This window comes from Gopherus flavomarginatus, chromosome 1 (assembly GCF_025201925.1).
Source record: "Gopherus flavomarginatus isolate rGopFla2 chromosome 1, rGopFla2.mat.asm, whole genome shotgun sequence".
Classification (NCBI taxonomy): Eukaryota; Metazoa; Chordata; order Testudines; family Testudinidae; genus Gopherus; species Gopherus flavomarginatus.
Genome location: NC_066617.1, coordinates 347,358,783 through 347,385,970, shown reverse-complemented (window position 1 = coordinate 347,385,970; position 27,188 = coordinate 347,358,783). Strand labels below are relative to the sequence as shown.

At 43.6% G+C, this 27,188-nt stretch overlaps 1 protein-coding gene across 9 annotated transcripts in view; it reads left to right on the top strand.

The window, feature by feature from the left end:
* The window catches only part of FAT3 (FAT atypical cadherin 3), a 607,093-nt gene that overhangs the window by 253,391 nt on the left and 326,514 nt on the right, over nt 1-27,188 (top strand). For all 9 annotated transcript variants that reach the window (XM_050940215.1, XM_050940199.1, XM_050940224.1 and 6 more), the window contains exon 3: nt 19,939-20,253. In XM_050940215.1, coding sequence (XP_050796172.1) covers nt 19,939-20,253 — 315 coding nt within the window. The remainder of the gene's footprint in view (nt 1-19,938; nt 20,254-27,188) is intronic.

The following is a 27,188-nucleotide window of genomic DNA, read 5'->3' as shown; positions in this document are numbered from 1 at the left end:
AGGCTGAGACTGTTTGTTTACCTGCAGCATCCGCAGGTTTGGCTGATTGCGGCTCCCACTGGCTGCGGTTTGCTGCTCCCGGCCAATGGGGGCTGCGGGAAGCAGCGGGAAGCAGCGGCTAGCACATCCCTCAGCGCACGCTGCTTCTCGCAGCCCCCATTGGCGTGGAATGGTGACCCACGGCCAGTGGGAGCTGCGATCGGCCGAACCTGAGGACTCTGCAGGTAAACAAAACCATCCTCGCCCACCAGCGGATTTCCCTGATGGGCTGCGTGCCAGAGGTTGCTGATCCCTGAGTTGGACAGACTGTGGGGAGTGAGGCAGAAATACAATTAAAATGCTGCTTGTACAAGCCAAGGTTTCATGCTGTATATACTGTCATAATGAGAACTCAATTTCTGAGCTGGAAACTAAAGTTCTGCCCACTTTAAAGGTCCCATGCCATTTTTCCCCAGGAATAGGTCTGGTAGCCAGCAATGTCTTGGCCAACTTCCAATTAGGATAATTGCATTCTACTTCTCTAACTTTCCACCATCATAGAGGTAACTGCTTCTTTGTGATAGATGAAATAGTTTCTGGGTAAAGTTTGTAATCAGTTTGGGGGCTGTCTGGGAGAAGGAGGCTTATAAATGTAAGTTGCCATCACCATTAGAAAGTTCTGAGTTGCTTATTTGTTGTGTTACTCAGGGGGAAGTGGATCTTCCAGGCAAATCGTAGGATGCTTCTTATTGCATCTTAGTCACTTTTTAGTGAGAGGATACATATTGGTGATGAGGCTATTGGAAGTGATGAAGGTTCACAGAGGACTCTTATCTCCCACATGAAACTATATATTTCTGAAACAGCATTTATAGAAGATCAAAGTGCTTAAAATGTTAGAAATGTTGTTCTTTGTAGGATTCTTAGGCCAGCGAGGTTGCTGGCAAAAGTGACTTTGGGGTCGATGAGCTTGAAACAGGCCTCCAATAATATCACCTTTTTGGCTGCAAGTGAAAGACCAACTTCTGCAGGTAGATGTGCAGGGCTCCAGCTGAGCCACATGTGTGAAACCAAGAGCGGCATTTGGCCCTGTGCCTTCTACCTAACTATATCTCTGCAGATCCAACCTACAGTTAATGAAAGCACTGAAGCCAGTTTTTTCAGCAGCCTCCCTGGCTGCCAACTTGGAGAGAAGTCAGTAGCTTGCCAAATGTTATTCATCACCACCTGTCTTGTGTCCTGTTACTCTGGCCCCATCTCTCCTTTAGGAACTCCTGTTACAGACACAATGGGTGGAGGTAAGTGGAGACAGCATGTCCCAATATTGTGGTTCCACCAGCTCCAGTAAAGCATCAGTGTGAAGGGAGTGTGTTGAGGACTCCATCAGATGAGCTCCTGTGTGAGTGGTGAGGGACTCATGATTCCTGCACCAAATAACAGATGGACAAGGAGGAGGCACCATGTGATTGAAGGACAGTATGACACATCCTTTTTGCCCAGGAAGAGGAATGAGTCTAGAAAACCACTGTTTTCTTAAGCTTTTGACTAGCAAAAGCACAAGAGAACTGTAATCCCTATTAAACTGGATGGATAGTCACCCCTAACTTTTCTCTGTGTTGACAGATGTTATCTCCTTCAAACAGCTAAACCTAACTTTGGCCTCCAGTTAATCGTCATTTCCCTCTGCAACCAGGAGAGCTTCTGCTCCAAGCAGTAGAAATAGCCTGTGGAGGTCTAGAATAGGGTAGTTTTAATTCATTAAAGGTGAGATGTCCTTCACACATCTCTTCAGAGGATAGAGAAGAGAAAGAATGTTGGAGGAAGCAATGAAATCTATGCAGTAGCATGCAACAACTTTTTAGATGATAGATAAAAACTTTCCATCCTAACAAAGAGTTTGCACCTCTAGTTCTTCAACCAGGAATGAGAAGCCCAGCATATATATTTGCACTGTAAAAAGAGCAAAAGAAAGAGTATTTTTCAGTTCACCTCATACAAGTAGTGCAATCTCTTTATCATGGAAGTGCACTTACAAATGTAAAAATGTTTTGGTATATAACTGAACTCAAAACCAAACAAAGAAATACTTTAGCGCCTACAATTCCACTCAGTCCTACTTGTTGTTCAGCCAATCGCTAAGACAAACAAGTTTGTTATTATTTACGGGAGATAATGCTGCCCGCTTTCTATTTACAATGTTACCTGAAAGTGAGAACAGGTGTTCACATGGCACTTTTGTAGCCGGCATTGCAAGGTATTTACGTGCCAGATATGCTAAACATTCGAATGCTTCTTCATGCTTTGACTTGTAAGCTCTAAGGTTTTACATTGCTGATTAGCCCCACAGCCTCATGGGCCTGCATTGGATAGCCTGGGTCATGGGTGGCTGTACTGCAGGTCTTTCATTGCAGCATAGACGCATCCTATGACTCCCAAATCCTTTCAGAGTCACTGCTTTCTACAGTCTTAGAATTCATCTCTACATTTATATTAGTTTTACTTTAATGCTATTGAACAAGATGAATTTAGAGGGGGAGAGAGAGAGAGAATGCACACACACATATGTCTCTTGATATGACTTGATTGACATTGTCACCATAGTTTTAGGATCCTACCAGCATTTCTGAATTTCAGATAAAAGGGGAAATATTTTTAGCATGTGGAATATTCATGAAACATTCTTTAAAAGGATGCTAGCAATGCATATATGCAATAGACATCAAATCAGAAAATCAGCTATGTTTCTTCAGTTATTTCATACTTCTGTTCAGCCATGCTGAACTTCCCATAAACAATTATACATTACTCTAGTCCCAAATGCCAGATGAAGAGTTCCTGTGACTGCAGCCCTTTCCCCGGTCTGTCATTTTGGTTGCAAATTTCAGCCTAGCAGTGTTCAGCAAATAGTGTGAGGTTGATCATAAATAAATAGGTGTCATAAAGCAAGTGTTTATGTTGTGAAAGTGAGCAGGATATAAAACTGATGAAGAGAAATAGGTCTTCTTGGAAATGCAGACAGTAACGATCTTTGGCTATACAGGGTGAACAGTATGGTTTCAGGACTATGGCAGTCCAGTCCAGTTACACATCAGATTTGTCAGGATAGTTTCACCATCCCTCGTGGCCAACCCAGGAATACTGAGCAGGAAAGGATAAGTGTTAGAGTTTAAGAATTACTGTGGTTTCCTCTCTGCCGAAGGCTTTACAATTTTTGCTGCACTAGTGAGTGCTGATGAAGAGTGTTGGGCTGCCACTTTTGGAATAGATTATTCATGCACTAGGACGTATATGGTTTAGAGCTACACTCAAGTTGATAGTGTTAAAGCTATTTTGGTTCTTTTCTGGCTGTTCTAAGCAAGTATGCTTTCAGAAACATGCACTTGATCGATCCAGATAAAATTCTGTTTGTTTCTTTCCAATGAGCCTCGATAAATTACTATTGGCATTAAGGCAAATTGATAGTGAAAATTTTCTTGAGTATAGGACTGTATCGGTAAATCTAACAACTGTGAAAAGCCCCAGTAAGGTGAAAATATTGGCAAAATCATATAGTTTCATCCATACAAAGAAGACAATAGAAAATGTATTTGGCTTGAATGTGCGGTTCAATTTCTTGATGATGATCTTGGAAAATTGCTTTGAAATTCATATGTGGCTTTGCAGTTGTCATTTTAAAATGGTGTTTCATTTCGATTTGAAATTATGTTTATATATATATATATAATAAGATAAAGCTAATTCATGGGAACTGACAGTGTCAAGATTAAGTTATTTGAGGATGTTAGTTTGGAAAATACTTAACCTTGAATGGTAGAATACCTAATGTGGCTTAAGAAGGACACACACAATTTTTCAAATGTTACAAAAATGCAGCTTTCTCAGGAAGGTTAATATTAATGTCAGCAGCCATGCAACCTCAGTGTTTGTCTCATCATGTTTCCAAAATTAAGCAGAATTATTCCCAGTAAGTCAGTGGGAGGTCCTCAGGGAAACCCAGGTCCTGCAGGAAACGGTGTTGATGATATATTTTGAAGAATCCTTATTGAAGTTGCAGGAACAAACCATCCCGATGTGTAGAAAGAATAGTAAATATGGCTTGGCTTAACAGTGAAATCCTTGCTGATCAAAAAAGAAGCTTACAAGAAGTGGAAGATCGGACAAATGACCAGGGAGGAGTATAAAAAGATTGCTCAGGTATGCAGGAGTGAAATCAGGAAGGCCAAATCATACTTGGAGTTGCAGCTAGCAAGGGATCTTAAAGAGTAACAAGAAGGGTATTGTAGTGGGGCGGACTGCCTCACTTCCTGCGAGTGTGGGCTGTGGCAGGCCAGGGCGCCTGCGCAGACAGGGAGCCAATTAAAGAAGGGCTTACTGAGAGCCAATCAGGGCCAGGTTTAGAGACAGCCAGTCAGGGCCAGGCTCAGCCATATATAAAGGCTGCCCAGAGCAGGAGCAGTCTGTCTGTTCCAGGCCTTTGAGAGGAGAAGGTCAGTCTCTAAGGGTGGAGGCTAGCACTACAGACAGCGCAATGCTGGCTGGGCTCGGGGAGGCTAGAGAGCTTGAGCCCATAGCCGCCAGGCTGCAGGCCCTGAAGGGAAGGGCCTAGCGGGTGCAAGGGGCTGTAGGGGAAGCGGCCCAGGGAAGCAGACAGATATGGGGAGAGAAGGAGGACAGCGAGGCTGCCAACAGAGGTTCCCTGGGCCGGGACCCAGAGTAGAGGGCGGGCCTGGGTTCCCCCCCTTCCCCCTTGCAGTACACCCAGCCAATTGCTGTAGGATGCGGCCATTATACTACGCCAGATCCCTGACAAGAGGGATTGGACTCAAAGGGTGTGGTTGCACATGGTGGCTGGAGTGTAGGACTGCTGATCACCGACCCTCGGAAGGGGGTGCAGATGGACCAAGGGGCACTGCCGGAGGGCAGTGGCTTCGAAGAGGATGCCACCGAGCAGGGAGCAACACAGGTCCAGAGAAGCCAAGGGAGAGGGCGGAAAGACGGACGGGACACCACCAAGAGGGGGCACTCCGCCAGACAGAGCTAATTCCCGGAGTCACCAGCGGGAGGCGCCAGATGGTGAGTCCCACCCTGTTACAGGTATCTTCAGGTATGTTAGCAACAAGAAGAAAGTCAAGGGAAGTGTGGGCCCCTTACTGAATGAGGGAGGCAACCTAGTGACAGAGGATGTGGAAAAAGCTAATGTACTGAGTGTTTTTTTGCCTTTGTCTTTATGAACAAGGTCAGCTCCCAGACTGCTGCACTGGGCAGCACAGCATGGGGAGGAGGTGACCAACCCTCTGTGGAGAAAGAAATGGTTCAGGACTGTTTAGAAAAGCTGGACGAGCACAAGTCCATGGGACCGGATGCACTGAGGGTGCTAAAGAAGTTAGTGGGTGTGATTGCAGAGCCATTGGCCATTATCTTGGAAAATTCCTGGCAATCGGGGAAGGTCGTGGATGACTAGAAAAAGGCTAATGTAGTGCCCATCTTTAAAAAAGAGAAGGAGGAGGATCTGGGGAACTACAGGCCTGTCAGCCTCACCTCAGTCCCTGGAAAAATCATGGAGCAGGTCCTCAAGGAATCAATTCTGAAGCACTTAGAGGAGAGGAAAGTGATCAGAAACACTCAGCATGGATTCACCAACGGCAAGTCATGCCTGACTAACCTAATTGCCTTCTATGAGGAGATAACTGGCTCTGTGGATGAGGGGAAAGCAGTGAACGTGTTATTCCTTGACTTTAGCAAAGCTTTTGGTATGGTCTCCCACAGTATTCTTGCTGTCAAGTTAAAGAAGTATGGGCTGGATGAATGGAGTATAAGGTGGATGGAAAGCTGGCTAGATCATCAGGCTCAGTGGATAGTGATCAATGGCTCAATGTCTAGTTGGGAGCCAGTATCAAGCAGAGTGCCCCTAGAGTCGGTTCTGTGGCGAGTTTTGTTCAATATCTTCAATAATGATCTGGAGGATGACATGGACTGCACTCTCAGCAAGTTTTCAGATGACACTAAACTGGGAGGAGTGGTAGATAGGATACAGAGGGACCTAGATAAATTAAAGGATTGGCCCAGAAGAAATCTGATGAGGTTCAACAAGGACAAGTGCAGAGTCCTGCACTTAGGAAGGAAGAATCCTATGCACTGCTACAGACTAGAGATCGAATGGCTAGGCAGCCGTTATGCAGAAAAGGACCTGGGGTGTCAGTAGACAAGAAGCTGGATATGAGTCAACAGTGTGCCCTTGTTGCCAAGAAGGCTAACGGCATTTTGGGCTGAATACGTAAGGGCGTTGGCAGCAGATCAAGGGACATGATCATTCCCCTCAGTTCGGCATTGGTGAGGCCTCATCTGTAGTAGTGTATCCAGTTTTGGGCCCCATATTACAAGAAGGATGTGGAAAAATCGGAAAGAGTCCAGCGAAGGGCAACAAAAATGATTAGGGGGCTGGAGCACATGACTTATGCGGAGAGGCTGAGGGATCTGGGATTGTTTAGTCTGCAGAAGAGACAAATGAGGGGGGATTTGATGGCTGCTTTCAAGTACCTGAAAGGGGGTTCCAAAGAGGATGGATCTAGACTGTTCTCAGTGGTAGCAGATGATAGAACAAGGCGTATTGGCCTCAAGTTGCAGTGGGGGAGGTTTAGGTTGGATATTAGGAAATCTTTTGTACTAGGAGGGTGGCGAAACACTGCAATGAGTTACCTAGGGAGGTGGTGGAATCTCCTTCCTTAGAGGTTTTTAAGGTCAGGCTTAACAAAGTCCTGGCTAGGATGATTTAGCTTTGAGCCAAGGGGTTGGACTAGATGACCACCTGAGGTCTCTTCCAACCCTGACATTCTATGATTGTACGATTCAGTAGGAGGCATTTGCATGTAGGAGACATGTTGAATCTGTGGTAAACCAATGCATGATGCCAGAGAGTGCACAGTTATTGGAGGTTTTGTCATTCAATTAAACATGAAGCCAGGGTTCTCACCTAATCTGATTATTAAAGCAATTTGGCAATTTATTTGTTTAGCAGTCGATTGTGCTGTCTATTATGTCTGGGGCAAATTTCAGCTTAATGATTATATTTAGCCTGTCTAATTCTCCTTGTTGTCACATGACTCATGTGTGGGCAGTTATTCCTAGTGGTTGGAGCAGGAGTCAAGCCCCCATAGTCAGAGCAGGAGACATGTCTAGTGGCTAGAAGAGGAGAGCTGGAATCAGGAGTCCAGAATGGAGTCAAGGGTTAGAACTGGGTTACCTGGAGGCGGGCCAGGTTGGGTCCAAGGCAGGAGTAAGGCTGGGAACAAGGCACAGGAGCTATCGCAGCCATGGGTGAATGCTTTCATCAGCTGCTCTGCTGACTCTTCCATCCAGTCAGGCATATATAGCCAATCAGGCAGCCTAATACAGGCCAGATGTGCTTGTTAGGTTGCCTGGACACTGAGTGTGCTTCAGGCACAGATTCCTGACACTTGCAGTTTCAGTGTGATAAGATATGCTTCACTTATGTGTCCTAAGCTGATGTGTGGGGTTTAGGGTTGCCAGGTGCCTGGTTTGCGACTGGAATACCCGGTCAAAAAAAGGACACTGGTGGCTCCAGTCAGCACTGCTGACCGGGCTGTTAAAAGTCCAGTTGGCGCAGGGTTGGCAGGCTCCCTACCCAGCTCCGCGGGGCTCTTGGGAAGCGACTGGCATGTCTGGCTCCTAGGCGGAAGGGGGATCTACGGGGGCTTCGTGCACTGCCCCTTGCTGAGTGCCAGCTCTGCAACTCCCATTGGCTGGCAATCTGAGGCAAGTGCCCCCTCCCACACCCACACCCCTCATTTCTGGCCCCACTCCGAAGCCTGTACACCCAGCCGCACTCCCTCCTGCACCCCAACACCCTGCCCCAGCCTGCTCCTGCCACCAAGCCCCTCGTCCCCATCCCCACCCCAACCCCAACCCCCAGCCGTAGCCTGGAGCCCCCTCCCACACCCTGAAACCCTTTCTGGCCCGACCCTGGAGCCTATACCCCAACACCCTGCTCCAGCTTGGTGAAAATAAGCGAGTGAATGAGGGGGAGGAAGGAGAGATGGAGTGAGTGGAGGCGGGGCCTCGGAGAAGGGGCTGGGCTGAGCAGGGGCAGGAGGCAGGGCAAGGGTGTTTAGTTTTGTGCAATTAGAAAGTTGGCAACCCTAATGGGGGGTGTGTGCTATTAAACAGCTGCTGCTCAGAAGTCGCTGTAGTGATTCTAAACCCCACATGGTCAAACTTTTTGAAATCCTTCTGGATGGAGAGTGCTGTATAAATGTATTATTACTGAGAAGAGTCTGCTGCTTATCCTCAATTCAGTCTCTGAGGGACTTCCAACTTGCAAATACTGTATTTACTTTAGTTCTGTAGTTTTACAACCTTCATATATATATATATATTTGGCTTCCAAGGACAGCGTTATATCGGGGTAGAGCTATATATATATATATATATATATATATATATATATATATATATATATATATATATATATATATATATATATAGCTCTACCCCGATATAACGCTGTCCTTGGAAGCCAAAAAAACTTAATGCATTATAGGTGAAACTACGTTATAGCGAACTTGCTTTGATCCGCCAGAGTGTGCAGCCCTGCCCCTCCAGAGCGCTGCTTTACCACGTTATATCCGAATTCATGTTATATCGGGTCGCGTTATATCGGGGTCAAGGTGTACGTTGTTAAATGGCTAATATAATAAATAGTAGAATCCTGATGGCCAATGCCATATTCCAGCTATGCTCCATGGTTGAAGTGAAATGACCAAAGTAATGGGATGTCATGTAGAACATGAATTGGAGGTCTGTGGCTTTGGTGGATCTGAAAACCTGGATTTTTTTTCCGTGTTAATGCAGTAAAAGCAGTGTTATCCGGCACTTTACCAAGTGGAAAGCTCTATAACTGACATTTCTGATCTTCATTGAAAGTCTGGTTTATAGTCCAGTTAGCACAGGGCCGGCAGACTCCCTACCTGGCTCCATATGGCTCCCTGGAAGCGAGGACATGTCCCTGCTGCTCCTAGGTGGAGGCACGGCTAGGCGGCTCTGTGCGCCGCCTCCGCCCGCAGGCACCATCCCTGCCCGCTGGTGCTGCCTCCCCCCCTCCCCGCTCCTATTGCGCCATGCGGTTCCTGGCCAATGGAGGCTGTGGAGCCAGAACTCAGGGTGGGGCGGGGGCAGCATGCAGAGCCACCCAGATGTGCCTCTGCCTGGGAGCAGCAGGGGTGTGTCACCACTTGTGGGGAGCTGCCTGAGGTGTGCACCGCTTGGATCCCGCACCCCATACCATGTACCAACCCTCTGCCCTGAGCCCCCTCCCGCACCCAAACTGCCTCCCAGAGTCTGCGTCCTGAACACCCTCCCGTGCTCCAGCCCTGAGCCGCCTCCCACACTCAAAATCCCTCCATCTTGGTTAACTGGACTTTTTTTTAACTTACTAGCACCCTACATTCCCCCAGCATGCCGGATACCAAAACTTTTACTGTATGTTGAATGCCCTGGCCACTCACAACCCTGGTTAACCCTGGGTAGTTTGGGACGTTCAAGAAATTGTATCAAACAATGTGACTGCTGGAATTTTTATATTGGCATGCAGTCTTTAATATCCATAGAAATTACATTAGTGAGAATTGGCTCCCTAATTCTCTTTTATTAGGCTATCAACTGGAGTATAGTATCAAATGCAAAGGCTTCTTGTTAATGCAACATTAAATTTGCACAGTCAAAAATGGCAAAAAGTAAGAGTTTTAAGGTTCCAGCGGGAATGTTAACAAGCTTACATTGCATGTTTGGTATGTTTATGGAATACATTTCACAACATTAACAGTAAGATAGTAAGCTATGCATTTAAACAGAAAAATAATATTAGAAAATTCTACATGTGCACGACTGCACGGAGTTAATGTTGCTTTTGGAACCATTCCTTGGCATGCTCTAATTCCAATTTAAATCTATGGAAATGTTTCCATTCATGTCAGTGGGAGTTGGGTTGGCATTTTAATACGCCCTAAAATTTACAAAAGAGATGGTATATTTAAAATGGGAAGGCAAAATTTTCAAAGTGAGGAGCCTAGATTTAGGCACCTAAATCCGCCTTTAAGCACTTAAATAAGTGGCATGATATTCAAAGGTGCTTAAATGGGAGCAGTGGGTGCTACTTATTGTATGCCATGCGTGTGCTCAGGTTGGGTTCTGTGGTTGCTGTGATGTCACTAGCATTCAGAAGAGTAGCTGCTGACTTGAAGGGGCCTAAAGGGGGGTGGGATACAGTACTAGGTTTACTCTGAGTCCCTCTGACTTCAGAGGGTTTTGAATCAGGCCCCCAAGATGCAACTCAGCTCTTGCACTGGTTATTGAGAGCAGTCAGCATATTAAATGGACTGAAGTTATTTAGATAAACAGTAAATACAACATACAAAGATTAATCTACTGAAGGAGATATAGACCTTATTTTTATAAACATCAAGGCCTATCCTCTGAGAGCTTCCCAAGCCAAAAATACATGGTTTGGGGATAATATTGGCTCTTTACACCCTACATTTTATTTCTTAATCTTTAAGAGAAAAATCTTATCTACAAATTGTGTCACTCTTCACTCTTTTAAAGTCAGGCTCCTTGTAATTATAACCTTTACTTTTCAGTCCTTCAAAAATAGTATAATTGGCTAATGCCAGGAGCAGGAGCTGATCCTGACATTTGGGATTATATTTGCAAATCTCACGAGAAAGATCTGCAAAGCGACTTCATTATCTGCCTCCAGGTCCTTCGTTAAAACTCTTTTTTGCTGTGACTGCTGCAAAGAACTTGACAGCGATTAGGCTGCTGCTGTGCTGAAACCACTGGTATTCATGCTGACTGTGTTTTCTCATTGATCACTGGTACTCCCCCGTCTGCCTGTATCCATCAAAGGTGTTTTATCTTATACTTGGATTGTATGTTCTTCTTAGCATATGTGCCTCAGATAGCATGTGACCAGGATTCATCGTTGAATTTGGTCTGCGGGTTGGATTGTTAGCTTTCCCGGCCCTGCTCAGTACTGCTGAGGTGTGCAATGTGAATGCTGATCCATGCCTCCAAGTATGCCTCTTAGGGCATGGACCATGTTTTTGTTGTTTGTGTATACAGCACTTAGCATAACAGAATCCTGGTCCATGATAGGGCTCCTAGGTATTATGGTAATACATACAAACAAACAAATAAATAAATATGGATTCACCTATACTAGTTTCAACTAGGGCTGTCGATTAATTGAAGTTAGCTCATTCGATTAACTAAAAAAAAAATCATAACTAAAACAAATTCATTGCGGTAATTGCAGTTTTAATTGCACTGTTAAACAATAGAATACCAATTGAAATTTATTATATATATATGGTATTCTGTGTTGTAATTAAAATCAAAGTGTATATTATTTTTTATTATAAATATTTGCACTGTAAAAATGATAAAAGAAATAGTATTTTTCAATTTACCTCATACGAGTACTGTAGTGTAGTCTCTTCATCGTGAAAGTGCAACTTACAAATGTAGATTTTTTTTGTTACATAGCTGCACTCAAAAACAAAACAATGTAAAACTTCAGAGTCTACAAGTCCACTCAGTCCTACTTTTTGTTCAGTCAATCGCTGAGACAAACAAGTTTGTTTACATTTGAGGGAGATAATGGTCTCCTGTTCTTAGTTACAATGTCACCAGAAAATTAAAACAGGCATTTGCATTGCACTTTGTAGCCGGCATTGCAGGGTGCTTACGTGCTAGATATGCTAAACGTTTGTATGCTCCTTCACACTTAGCCCACCATTCCAGAGGACATGATTCCATGCTCATGATGCATATTTTAAAAAAAATCCATTAATTAAATTTGTGACTGAACTCCCTGGGGGAGAATTGTATGTCCCCTGCTCTGTTTTACCCACATTCTGCCATATATTTCATGTTATAGCAGTCTCCGATGATGACCCAGCACATGTTGTTTATTTTAAGAACAATTTCACTGCAGATTTCACGAAACATAAAGAAGGTACCAATTTGTGATTTCTAAAGATAGCTATAGCACTTGACCCAAGGTTTAAGAATCGTAAGTGCCTTCCAAAATCTGAGAGGGACGAGGTGTGGAGCATACTTTGAGAAGTCTTAAAAGAGCAACAATCTGATGCGGAAACTACGGAACCTGAACCACCAAAAAAGAAAATCAGCCTTCTGCTGGTGGCATCTAACTCATATAATGAAAATGAACATATGTCGGTCCGCACTGCTTTGGACTATTATGGAGCAGAACCCGTCATCAGAATGGATGCATGGCCACTGGAATGGTGGTTGAAGCATGAAGGGAATCTTTTGTGCATCTGGCATGTAAATATCTTGCGATGCCAGCTATAACAGTGCCATGAGAACTCCTGTTCTCACTTTCAGGTGACATTGTAAACAATAAGCAGGCAGCATTATCTCCTGCAAATGTAAACAGACTTGTTTGCCTGAGTGATTGGCTGAGCAAGAAGTAGGACTGAGTGGACTTGCAGGCTCTAAAATTGTACATTGCTTTATTTTTGAATGAAGGTTTTTTGGTACATAAATTCTACATTTGTAAGTTCAACTTTCATGATAAAGAGATTATGCTACAGTAATTTTATTGGGTGAATTGAAAAATACTATTTCTTTTGTTTTTGTTTACAGTGCAAATACTTGTAATCTTTTAATATAAAGTGAGCACTGTACACTTTGCATTCTATGTTGAATTCTGTAATTGAAATCAATATATTTGAAAATGTAGAAAACATCCACAAATATTTAAATAAATGGTATTATATTATTGTTTATCAGTGCAATTAACTGTGCGATTAATTGTGATTATTTTTTTAATTGCCCAATTAATCATGATTAATTTTTTTAGTCGCTTGACAGCCCTAGTTTCAACCATATTTTTTTTCTCTTTGACTGTGAATAATGTATTAATCTCAACGAGCCCTGATTTGGTTTTTAAGCTTTTTTGTTTTCTTTATTTTCAACTGTCAGCTTTTGAGAGATGTCTGTATCCAACTATCTTTTAAAATTTATTTTAGCTAAAAAGGAAACATTACCAAGGAACTAGACTACTGGTTGGTGACAAATGTGATCTGAGGGTCACTAATATTAAAAGCACTGAGCCTTTGATGAGGCTTATGAATAATTAGTAGCGTTTGAAAATCAATCTTTTTTTCCCCTGTGAATTTTGAGTGACAAAACAGAGTTTTACAATGTTCTTTATATCCATGCCTACCTATGCATAATGCGCACACTTTTATTTTAAGACCGAATGATTACTACTTCCTAAACTGTTTGTGTTCGACTCCTTTGTTTCAAAGGCAGAGGAGTAAAATCCAGTTCTCACGTGCTGTAACAGTATTTCTTCTTCTTCTTCTTCGAGTGATGGTCCCTATGTGGGCGCGCATGCACCTGAGGCTGGAAGTGTTTGTTAGCAGTGTCCGTTGACCCGCACGTGTGTACTGCATCCCCACATTCTCCCAGCTGAGGGCATAATAAGTAGAGTGGGTCAACGCCTCTCCAGTTCCCTCTTACTGCCTTATGGTCTGAGTCGGAACCCCTGTTCCTTCGCACTCTTAGTTTTTGCTGAAAGAGTGACTACTCTTCATTCAGCATATACTTATAAATAGTTGTAGGTAGATAGATAAGTTACTGTTCTTCTTTCCCTGTTTGAGGGACAGATCCCTCCCTGTCCCCCCCTACCAATCCCTAGGACAGTGCCCTGGATTTTGGGATTTAAAAATGGTGTCTCCTGCCCATGCTCATTCCCCGTGAGCGACAAGCACCAGAGGCACCTTTACTGCCTCAGCAAGGCGAATATTGCAGCTTGCTGTTCCATCTGCAAGTCCTTTCTGCCCCAAACCCAGGAAGCTTGAGAGCTACACCTCCATAAGTAACTTGATGGAGGAAGCTATGAGACCGAGGACACATTCAGATCTGGGACTGGTACAATGACCGTCACCTGTGGTGAGCGCCCCTCCGAGCACCTCCCATGCCCTGGATCTGTTGGTACCGAAGGCCAAGGACAACTCCCAACATTAGAATAAAAAACATTCTCACAGGCACAAGAGCAGATCCCCACCACAGACTACTCCTAGGTGCAGCATTTCCTCCCCAAGCTGGGCTAGGTCAGGCTGAGAGGTCACACATGGATCTGGTGAGATACTTCTCTGTGTGAATGGTTGGTGCAATAGGATCTGATAGTACTGATAACAACCATGGTACCCACTCATCTAGAATGCTATTGATGCATGTGACACATCCCTGCCTCCTGTGCTCCACACCTAAGAGAGCAGAGAGGAGATACCTGCCGAAAGGGCAGATTTTCTTTTTACTCATCCACTCTGCAGCTCTCTGGTGGTCCATGTGGCAGCAGAGCGGGCACCCAGCCTCTACAGAATCTACTTCTGTGGACAGGGTGGCAAAGAGGATGGATCTGCTGGGCTAGAAGGTATATTCCTTGGCTGGACTACAGTTCTAGATTGCAAACTACCAGGCTCTGCTAATCAAGTACTATTTTAATAACAACAACAGGCTAGCAGAGTTTAAGGCCGAGCAGCTAATGTTTTTCTGTAATCCATTTCGGTTGTAACCGCCTTGAGTTGGTTCTTGCAATAATAGTTAATACAAAACTTTCAGGTGATTTCTGTAGTGACTGTGACCCTTTCAGCGATTTTGTGACCCTTTCCGCGATTTTGCTGAAGGACACAGCAGAATACTGAATGAGCCAGGAATAGAATTGCAGGCCACTGGCTCGTTGTCCCCCGTACCACTAATTCACACGATCTTTTATATTTCTCATTTTAATGTAGCTTTTCAGTGTGCGCCATGGGTGAGGATCTATCAGTATCAATGGAGAAAGTGGCTAACTCCTTTTCTTTTGCTGGGGAAAGAAGGAAAACAGGCTTCTAGAAGAAAGTTGAGCACAACCTTTGCAGTAGTGAGGGCTATGCTGACATGTTGCCCAGAGTCCAAGGGCTGTGTTTAATTTACATTGAAATGTGCGTAGGATTTTAATCAGAGATAAATGCACACTGTTGTTGTTTTTCATTTATAATTTTCTTAGCGCACACAGTGATTTGCAAATCACACGGGCCAAATGTACTTTGATGGCTGTAGTGGAAGGCAGATCAATGGTGGTGTTTTTCTGACCCCAGCTTCTTGCTGTTTGGGTTTCTGTCTCTGAGGATACCACGTGCCTTAGGGAATATGAGTTTCAGGCTTTTAGGGAGTTGCAAAGCTTTGATTTCTATAGAAGCACTGTAAGAAAAACGTGGTCACAAATCTAATCACTTCCACAGAGGGTGTGACAAACTGCCTTCTTATATACTGTCTATCTGGAACTCAGTTGTCATTTTATAAAAATTCAGTAAGCGAGTCTTTCATAAAACATAGTGACAGTGGATTGGAACATTGTACGTCCATGTGTTTTTCAGGTTCAGCTTTAAAATGGTCTGGAAATAACTCAGATCTTCCCCCTCCCTCCCGAAAAAAGTTTCTGAATCACTGATGATGATCCTTGGCACTTCTTGATTTGTTCACAATGGGGATGACTGTCTCACTTGTATTTCTTTTAAAATTTGTTGGCTGTTCGCACATGAAGAAGGTCACCCCATGTCCATGAAAAAGCTTGCAGCTTAAAGCACAAATCTCCACTTCTCTCGACTTTTGTGGCAGGTGCAAATACAGTTCTTTTCTTCTGCAAACATTTCCATAGTTGTAACTACCTTGAACATATTTTATTTGCTAAGGAGTAAAATAGTGGCTACAGGTTTGACGAGAATGGAGTCTTTTCTGAATCTCTGGTGATCCTGCATTCACACGCATTGTCTGCTCTCCTTCCTTACTCATTCTCAATCATACACAGATACTACAGAGATAAGTTCAAGACAAGTTTTGGATTATCTAGTAGAATCTTTTCCATCTCCTAATGTCTGTGATAATATTATATCAACTACTCTGTGATAATCACATTATTTCATGCCAATATAATGATCAGCAAACATTGGTAGTGAAATGCCATCATGAGATTTCAGAGTTAACACCTCATTGAGATGAAGTTTGATCCTTCTGAATGTCTGGGGGCTGTCTAAGAGCTTTCTTAAGATTAGTTTGTCTAGACATACAGAAAGACAATGATGCATTGGTTCACATTTGAGAAGTGTTCACAGTCATAAAGGTTAGACTTTTTAAAATAAAGTTCTCTTTCTATTGAAAGCGGGGGTTGGGGGAGGCACCAACAGACAGCAGGAAACATCAGATGGGTTGTTGGTTATGCACTAGGCTTCTGATCCAAAGCCCAGCGAAATCGGTAGAAAGGCTCTCAATGACTTCATTGGGCTTTGGATCAGGTATTAGGAACTCCGTGGATCCTGTAGATGCTTTTGTAGCGACAATAAATGTGGAGAAAATTACTGTGCTTCACTTGGGAATACTCTTGTGGGGAGTTCCAAAAGACTCTGTTAGCAGAGGATATGGGGAGGTGATATATTTAGAGAACATCCAAATGAAAGTAGATAAACTTTTAATCTGTTTATCAAGTTTCTGTTTCACGACAGGTGAAATGACAAGAAATACTGAGCAAAGGAAACTAATCTGTAGCTGGAACATTTTAATAAATCACTTTTTAAATGCATTGGAAAAAACCCATTGGCAATTGCCAACACTTGTTTCGGGATCCTTTCCCTCTAAAATGCAGAAGTGCAAAGTAACTGTTGCCCGCAGTAAAGGAAGGTCTCAGAAAATATATTTATTGTCAGCGCAATATTAGCGGAATTCAGCTTCAAAAGCAGCTGTTAATTTCCCAGCACATTCCTCTGCTCTCTTTGAGAAAAGAAAAATCAGTCATTTCAATTTCTGTTTACATATCTAAAATAATTCCTCTTGTCTTTTTGATAAATTAGCATTTCTGTGGCTATTTATTCTTGATCTCTTTGCGTTATCCCATCCTGTTTGGATTGATTGATTTATTTTATTTATTTCCAGAGTGTGTTATTTATTATGGGCTCTTTTCATGCACAGAATGTCGTTTCTCTTTTGGACTTCTAGGTATTTCCATCACTCCTCACTACATATTTCATCCATATTTCTACAGAAAGTCATTATGTGGCAGAGCCTGCCGACAAGAGATATTTAGAATATACTCTCCCTTTTTCCTAAAGCACTGTGTTACTTCCCTGTGTTAGGTGATTAATGTATCTGGATCAGCAAGGTCATGGACCTGATGTTTCTGGAAAAAGACTTTGAGTTTTTATATTGCTGGAATTTGTGCCATATTCTCCCTCTCTGTCTTTCCGTCTGTGTGTTGGATTGAAGTGCCTGGGAGCTCTTATCAGATAGGCTGTTCACACCAAAAAAGGTTTTTTGCTTTATGATGTTTAAAAACTTTTTAAAGCATAGAAGTAAGTAGCGTAAGTATACTTCCTAGTGGACAAGTGTCCCTACTTCAGAAGCTTCTACTAATTGACTACTTGGGCCCTATATTCTCTCCAGGGCTGAACAGAAATCAGTGGAGAGGGTGCTGGATATGACTTCTGTCACAGTTTCACAGTATCTGCATCTGCATTTCTCCCTCCATGGTCCTTCAAGGGCACCCGCATAGGGGTTTCTGACTCCCAGCCGCCACCTCTCCTGAGTGGAGATCCAGTTCTCATGCCCTCCTGACCAGCGATTTTAAGGCTCTCTGGACTGCACCGATACGTCCAGCAAGCCAGTCTGCCTAAAAGGCCAGTGCCTGCACTTTGCTTTCTCTGAGGGCAGTGACCAGTGTATTGCTTACAAGTTACCAGACAGCTCCACCTAAGCAAACACATTTATTCTTAAGGTAAAGCATTACAGAGAAAACATAAAAACAATAAAAGAACCTGTACACATGCTAAAAAGCTTACCTGGGGTCACCCCCAGCTCCAACATAGGAATCTGGTAGGTGTCAGTCAAACCCCACAACTGGATTTTCCCTGTGGTTATAAGTTCATCTCAGTCATGAACCAAAACGAAGGCCCTGAGTCAGTTTAAGCCTGGGCTATTTATCCAAAAGTCATTTCTTTGTCTGTTGATCTCTGTATAATCTAGTTTGAATCAGAATATGTTAGCCTCCCCAGAAGGTGGTACTTCTCTGGAGGTATAACAACATGAGTGAGTTGCCTTAGTCATTCCCTGCTGTTTTCACTATCTGGAGGAGCTGTGCTAAGCCTTGTGGATTGCATACAATCCTTGGCCCACATTGGTACATAAGCCATTCAGACACCTGCATTTTCTCTCTCCTCCCCCTGTGCTGTATGGTGTAATGAAAAATAACCCATTAGTGCTGAGCAGATCTGCCTCCTGAATGATAAATTGATGCATTTAAACTCTTTATCTAGTACCAAATGCATCTGTGGCTAAATCCAAGTGTCATGTGTTACCATCCTGCCCTACAGCTTCTTCACAATTTCTTTCTATTAGCAGCATGACTTGCTTTTCTCCAGACTGTCCCTGTTAATATATCTCATCCTTGAGTTCAGCTATATTGGTGTTTCTGCTAAAATGTTAGTGTCCCTACCATTTACGATAACTAAACGGTCTCTGTATACATCCCAAAAGTGGTGGGGGAAAAATACACCTGAATGTGTTTATTTTGGTATTATTATTACTTGTGCACTGTTATTGTGTTTATCATTCTTCAAACACAGAGTCTGCTCTGAAGTCGATAGGAACGTAAATTCTGAAATTAGGATTGGAGCTATGTAAGAAATTGTCTATGCCACAAGAAATTTACAATTTAAGAGTTTAAATGCCCTGTGATACTTTTACTGAAGTCAGTGTGGTATTTGCTGTTGATTTCAGTGGGAGAAAAATGGGTCTGTACATCACTTTAGACTGAATTGAAGGTGAGTGGATGGCTTTTGGGAAAGGGAATGCATGGTGTATAGTTATATATATCCTAAAGGGTGGCAGCTCTACATGCACACCCAGAGTGGATGGGAAACCTGTTGATATTTTCTGTCCTCAGCAGGTGGAGTGGATGTGCCATGATTAAGTAGCAGGCTGTTGATTATGTGGGACATATGCAATGTGTGATAAGTTATCACTGTTTGGTTTAATTTGAAAGCATTGTCAGTAATTATAATCTTCATACTCTGTTTGTTTCAATATCTGTAACGAAGTGTCAGGTCTTTTCAGAGGAGGAACTGTCTCCCTCTCATCAATTGTGATCATCTGATACAGTGGTTCTCAACCTGTGGCCTGTGGGCCGCTTGTGGCCCAATCAGCACATAGTGGCAGCCCATGTGACATCCTCAGGGCCATACAGGCCTATATACACTGTTACCTCGATATAACACCACCTGATATAACACAAATTTGGATATAACGCAGTAAAGTAGTGCTCTGGAGGAGCGAGGCTGCGCACTCCAGTGGATCAAAGCAAGTTCAATATAACACGGTTTCACTATAACGCGGTACGATTTTTTGGCTCCCAAGGACAGCATTATATCGAGGTAGAGGTGTATATTGTGTGAATGCGGCCCACATAACTCATTGAGTGTTGTGTATGCAGCCCACAGTGGTAGATAGGTTGACAGCCACTGATGTGACAGTTCCAGGGTTTAAAGAAGATGGGGTTAATGCCCGGGGCATTTTGGCAATGTGTTATTCACTCTGGACCTTCCCCCTCCCAACTCCAAATCTGCTAAACCCATCTCTTTTCCCAGATTTTTCTTAGGGTAAGGGTGGAGCTGTTGAGCAGGGTTTGAGAACAGATTGCTGAGGATAGATTTCTGTTGTCACTGTGTCCATATGCGCATTTAATGATTTGGCATTTTTTTGTGATTGATACATTTTATACATTTGCACTGTATTCTCCCTCTAAACACTAGGTGAAGACGTGCCTTTTATTATCTCTGTTGTTTTTGAGTAACCCACAGTATGTGCTTACACTCTTTCCTGCAGGAGTTATCTATACTGCAGATGTCCTTGACCGAGAGACAACTAAATCCTATTGGCTAACAGTGTATGCGACTGATCGTGGTGTCGTCCCACTTTATGCTACCATCGAGGTCTATATTGAAGTTGAAGATGTGAATGACAATGCCCCTCTGACCTCTGAACCCATTTATTATCCGGCTGTCATGGAAAACTCCCCTAAGGATGTATCCGTCATTCACATCCAGGCCCAAGATCCCGACTCCAGCACCAGTGAAAAACTGACCTACAGGATTACAAGTGGAAACCCTCAGAACTTCTTCGCTATCAATCCAAAAACAGGTAATGAGATACTACTACTTTCTGTTTCTTGGTCAATATGGATTTTGTACAGAACTGCTTTTCTTTGCGTGTCTCTTGCATTGGACTTTTCTGAAGCTGTTTTTGTGTGTGGATGTTTTGGGCAAATTGTTGCCTGTTTTTTTTCCCGACAGTCAAGTTCCAGTTTCACAGTTGATTAAATAGCGTGGCAGTAACCATAGTCTTTGTGCAAGGATTGTGGTACTGTTGTGTACATCTTTATGCCTACAAACATCTTCACTGCAGATGATGCAACACAAATAATATTTTCTTTGTGCCGTTATGATGATCTTTTTCTTACTCATCTTTTCATAGCTTTTGATATTACCAATCAACTTTACCCGAAGGGTTAGGGCTTTGCTGTACTAAATACACTTAATGCTGCTGGGGAAGATTTGCCAGTGCGTTAGAGCTCTTGTAGTTTATGGGACAAATTCCCATCTGTTGTAATTTGGTTGTAGCCCTGTTGAAGTCAGCATTTGTCAAACTCAAGTTATTGGACTCAATACAAGAGTTAACTGGATGCAATTTTATGGCATGTATTGTACAGGAGATCAGACTACATGATTTAATGGTCTCTTGGGCCTTAAATTAAATCTACACAGATTTATACCAGCTGGGGTTCTGGGCATATGTATGACATGTTACAGATATGATGCTGTCTGTCTGGCTATTCTTCTGAGTTGCACTGCAGTCACCTGTTAGCTCACCTGGGCCCCAGTTCAGCAGAGCACTTGAGCACTCACTTATTGACTTCAGTGGGACTATGCATGTGCTTTAAAGTTTTGCTGAATAAGGGTGCTATAAATACCACACCTTAGCTGGAAGAATTAACACCCGGGAACAGTAAAGAGTGTAATAGGTGGTTGAGCCTGAGACCACATATGTTATCCTGCATGCATACCTGTTTATCAAGCTGTCTACCATCCATTATCTGCCTTGCAAACCTCCTCAACTTGATGTGGACCTGACACCATATGCTGTAGCCAAGGAGATGGTGGGATATTTCAGAGCTCCTGCACTGCTTTTAAATAAACCTCAATTTACATTTTTTTTAAAAGACTTACATCTATTAGCTTTCAAAAGGAACAGGATGAAAAAGAGAAGGTGTACGCACAGTCAAAGGCAAATACAATTAGTTGTGAATAATAACGGGGTAAATAACTTTCAGTATTTGGCCAGGCAGCCCATCTACTAAATGTAGTAAAAGAACTGGCGGACTTCTTTTCAGACATGGTCCTGCAGACTGGCCTTAATAAGTGCTGTCGCTGAATCTGCTGCAGATACACAGCCTAAAGCCCCAATCACACTCCTTCCCATGATAAGGGATGGAAGAGGAGGGATAGCCCTACCCCCAAATTTCCATTGTGAAAAGAGCCCCAGGTGAGCTGGGTTGTTATAATGCATGGGCTTCCCCTGCATTGGCTCCCCAAATCTTTCAGCACAGCCTGTTCAGTGCAACTGCACTTCCTTCTATGTCAAGCTTACTGGAGCATGGACCATCTCTTTGGTCTGTTTTTATACAGCACCTAGTACAGTGCAGTCTAGGTCCAGCAACAAGACCACAGTAATACAAATAATAGTCATATTCACTATAAGAGCTCCCTTGGTCAGGGAACCAGGACTGTTTCCACTCACAAGGTACCTCTCTTCTTTTCAACAGAGTTTAGTTTGAAGCTTGCTTTGCTTAGTTTTATGAGGTAAAACTGTTACATGGCTGGAACTAGAGGCTTCAGCCATTCCTCTCTTGAGCCCTTGAAACTCTCAGAGCTTGTAGTGCTGACTGCAAGTAAGATTTTTAATATTTAAGTTCATTTCAGTAACTCAGGAAGGATCTTATTGTGCTATGGAAACCTTCTGGCTAGTGCATGATTTGTGAAGGATTGTGTACATGTGGGATTAATCTACTCCTTTTGTGCAGCTTACTTAAAGAGAAATAAAATGGGAAACACTGAAAACTGGGTGGGATGCCTCTTTTCCCCCTCCCCCTCAAGTTCTTTTGTGGATGGATTGATGGCATATGTGCACAGTGGTTCTGTGGTGCTGAGAAGGGAGGTTTCCAATTTTAAAGCCCGGGATTGGAATCACAGTCTCATAAATTATCAAAGTGCTGTGGGTTTTAGCAGCACAGTTTTCGGTGACAGCAATGGGAGATGGGAGACTCAAAGCTGAGAGAGAAGCATACGGTGTTAGCTTTAGAAAGTAGCCTTCAGCTAGCTGACCAAGCTACTTTTAAACCTCTCTCGAACCACATTATTTTCTTACTGATAGGATTTTTATAAGAAACAGGTTCACGGTTGTGATGTTTTCTAGTAATTAAGAAATATATTTATCATCCTCCAGCATGTACAGAAGAGATTAGTCTTAGATTTTTGTGTGGCATGCTGGCTTTATGTGCTATCTGACGTTCAGCAATCTGTAATCTATGTAGTGCTTTGCAAGGCAGACTTAAATGCTGCAGCATGCTGTACAATAAATAAAGCTTAATATGTTTAATGTGAACCCAGATATGTCACAGGTGGCGATGTAGCGATGACAGTATAGGTGAGTGGTGTTTTGGGTATTTCTGCCTCAGAATGAGACTATTCATCTGTGCCACGGGATCAATTCAGTTCTACAATTTTAAGTAATGTCAACAGTCGGTCATCTTTCATCTGTGACTAGTCAGGTTTTGTGAGTGAAAATTAAAGTAGTGTCCCATTTAGGACCACGCTGGCATGGACAGGAGTCCATTGAGTGTTCTTGCACACAAATCATAGATTCAACAAATCCTTGGCTTTGTTGGGTGCAGCTTGTTTGGTATTTCCAAAGAATCACTTCTGGCTGGTCCATTTTATAGTGCTGTTTCTATACACTCAGTTCACCAATTCATGAATGACAAGGTTTTCCACCTTCTCTTTTTCCTAAGCTTGCCTTCATCCTCTTCAGTGCTCATTCCAGTTGTATACATTTCTATCATGTTGATGGGATGGGTTTGCAGTATCTATCCATGTGTTTATATTACACCATAGTTTATCATATATTCATCACCATAGTGTATCACCCTCTGGTGAGGGCATGCCACTGGGATACTGGAGATCTAGGGTTGATTCTTGGCTGTGCCGCAGGCTTTTGGCAAGTGACTTAAGGTCAGATTTTTTTTTAGGGTATTTTGTTGCTGCCTCAGTATGCAGATAGATGCCTAGAGGGATTTTCCAAGTGCCTAAGCTCTTAACTTCTGTTGAAATCAGTGGGAGTTAGGTGCCTGGGCATTTTTGAAAATCCCATGCGGTGTCTACCTGCATCCTTAGACACCTCAACACCTTTAAATATTTGGTCCTTAACCAGTGGCGGATTTAGAGCTTGTGGGCCCCTGTGCACAGCTTCATTTTCGTGGGCCCCGTCCTCAGGACCCAGCCTAGAAAAAGAACATCCTCTCTTATCTCCACCTTTTTTTTCATTATTTTTTTCTTCCTCCTCCTCCTATATTATAAGTAATAGGAAGTAAATGAAAATAAAGTGAGGTACCTTGATTGGGATAGGGGGTTGGGGTGCAGGAGTGGGTGCGGGGGTCGGACTCTGGAAGGGAGTTTGGGTGCGAGCTCTGGACTGGGGCAGAGGCTTGGGGTGCGGCAGGGGTCAGGGAGGTGGCGCTTACCCTCGGCGGTGTGGCTCCCAAAGCGAGTGGCACACCCCTCTGGCAGCGGCTCCTAGGTTGTAGGGGGCAGACAATGGGAGCTGTGGATTTGGCGCTCGGTTCAGGGGCAACACACAGACACCCTCCCCCTAGGGCCACAGGGACATGCCGGGCTCTTCCAGGAGTGAAGCAGCGTGGCGTAGTGGGAGGCACCGCAGGCAGGGAGCCACCTTAGCCCTGCTGTGCTGCTGCTGGCATGTCTCTGTGTGCCCCTTTGGGGGAGGTGAGCAGTGGGTCTCCGTGCACTGCCTGGGGCAGAGGCAGCACATGGAGCTGCCTCCCCCATGCCAGGGGTGCACAGATACCATTTCCAGGAGCGGCATGGGGCCACCGGCCATGGGATGCAGGCAGCCTGCCTACCTGAGCCCTGCTGCGCCGCTGGGCTTGGATATGGGGCAGGGAATTGGGGCAGGGGTGTTTGTTTTTGTGTGATTAGAAAGTTGGCAATCCTACTGTTCTGGGGTATGTGTTTTTGTGTGAGTGGCAGAACTGGCTTCAGTACCTCTTGTTTCTACATCTGAGAGGAGAAAGACCAGAAGAAACTGTCAGAATATCCTACCATCATCCCTGAGCTCTGTAGCACAGCAGACATTGTGGTGCAAATGGTTCCTTACATATAGGTTCCTCCTTTCATGTCCTAGATTTTGTTATCATGTATAGGTAAGTGGCATCCGGTGGGCAGAACTGTGCTTTCTGTGATGAGCTGATATGCATTAGTACAGGCACCAAGTGAATAATGTAGTACATGAGCGGTATGAAACCATAAATCATCTGTGCTCTCTTTCAGGGAGCTATTAAAGGTTGCCTTTTCCTGTAGAACAATTAATAGTGTTCGCTTAATTTAACAAGTCCAACAGGACATCTCTGACTTTCCCTGATTTATTGTGCAAGGGGTGTTTAAATTCGATATTGTCCTTTTTTTTTGTGTGGATAGATGTGCTCTTCAAATAGGAAGGGACAAATGGGGCTGCAGTATGGTTGTAGTCACAGTAAGGAAACGTGTGTTTACACCTGTTTGTTTGGTAGACACCTACTGCACTTAAAATGGTAACTTAGGTGTTTCCATTATTAGTGTTGCTCAGCAAGGGCGATTGCATATGTATGAAGATGATATAGGGTAAAATTTTCAAAAGCACCTTAGCACGTAACTCCCATTGATTCCAATTTCAGTTAGGCACCTAGGCACTTCTGAAAATCTAATTTGGGGGCTATCTGCATCTTTAGGCACCTAAATATCTTTAAAAATCTGACCCTTAGTCTTATTTTCAGAAGTGACTTCGGGGCAGACTTGCATAGGGATTTAGGACCCTAAAGATGCAGATAGGAGCGTGTAATAACCTTAGTCCCAGATTTGGACCTTAGCGTCCAAAATATGGGGGTTAGCATGAAAACCTCCAAGCTTAGTTACCAGCTTGGACCTGGTACCTGCTGCCACCACCCAAAAAATTAGAGTGTTTTGGGGCACTCTGGTCCCCCTGAAAAACCTTCCCTGGGGACCCCAAGACCCAAATCCCTTGAGTCTCACAACAAAGGGAAATAATCCTTTTTCCCTTCCCCCCTCCAGGTGCTCCTGGAGAGATACACAGACACAAGCTCTGTGAATCCAAACAGAGTGAATCTCCCTCTCTGTTCCCAATCCTGGAAACAAAAAGTACTTTCCTCTTCACCCAGAGGGAATGCAAAATCAGGCTAGCCACTTCAACACACACAGATCTCCCCTGATTTCTTCCTCCCACCAATTCCCTGAAGTAAAGAAAAACTCCAACAGGTCTTAAAAGAAAGCTTTATATAAAAAGAAAGAAAAATAAGTACAAATGTTCTCTCTGTATTAAGATGATACAACACAGGGTCAATTGCTTAAAAGAATATTGAATAAACAGCCTTATTCCAAAAGAATACAAATCAAAGCACTCCAGCACTTATATTCATGCAAATACCAAAGAAAAGAAACCATATAACTTACTATCTGATCTCTTTGTCCTTACACTTAGAAACAGAAGACTAGAAAGTAGAACTACTTCTCCAAAGCTCAGAGAAAGCAGGCAGCCAGAAAACAAAGACTCAGACACTCAAATCCCTCCACCCAAAGTTGAAAAAATCCGGTTTCCTGATTGGTCCTCTGGTCAGGTGCTTCAGGTGAAAGAGACATTAACCCTTAGCTATCTGTTTATGACACGCCCCCCAAATTGCAGACAGTGGGGAAGCTCACTGGCGGCGATTTCCTTCTAGAACTTGAAAATAAACAGATTAATACAACACATACACCTTTACATATACTCCTAAGTATATAACTAACAGACTTCTACATTTTAAGAACACTTTTTAACTACTGAATTCTGGGAAACTCTCACGGGAGAGTGCATCAGCAACTTTATTAGAAGCTCCTGTGATGTGTTGAATTTCAAAATCAAAATCTTGGAGAGCTAAACTCCAACGAAGAAGTTTCTTGTTGTTCTTCTTGGCAGTATGAAGCCACTTTAGTGCAGCATGGTCAGTTTGTAGTTGGAACCGCCGTCCCCAAACATATGGGCGTAGCTTTTCCAGGGCGTACACAATGGCATAGCATTCCTTTTCACTGACTGACCAGTGACTTTCCCTCTCAGACAGTTTTTTGCTGAGAAACACGACAGGATGGAAGTTGTGATCTGTTGCTTCCTGCATGAGCACTGCTCCTATACCACGCTCAGATGCATCTGTGGTTACTAGGAATGGCTTGTCAAAATCCGGGGCCCTGAGCACAGGGTCAGACATGAGCGTTGCCTTAAGTTGGGTAAAGGCCTTTTGATACTCATCAGTCCACTTAACTGCATTTGGCTGGGTCTTTTTGGTCAGGTCGGTCAGTGGGGCAGCGATTTGGCTGTAGTGTGGTACAAATCGCCTGTAGTATCCGGCCAAGCCTAAGAAGGATTGGACCTGTTTCTTTGACCTTGGGACAGGCCACTTTTGGATAGCATCCACCTTGGCCTGTAGGGGGTTTATGGTTCCTCGACCCACCTGGTGCCCCAGGTAAGTCACTCTGTTTTGGCCTATTTGACACTTTTTGGCCTTAACAGTTAGTCCTGCCTGCCTGATGCGCTCAAAGACCTTTTCCAGGTGTAGTAGGTGTTCGGGCCAGGAGTCAGAAAAAATGGCCACATCATCGAGGTAGGCAACTGCAAATTCTCCCAGTCCAGCTAGTAGACCATCTACCAGCCTTTGGAAGGTGGCGGGTGCATTACGAAGGCCGAAAGGAAGGACATTG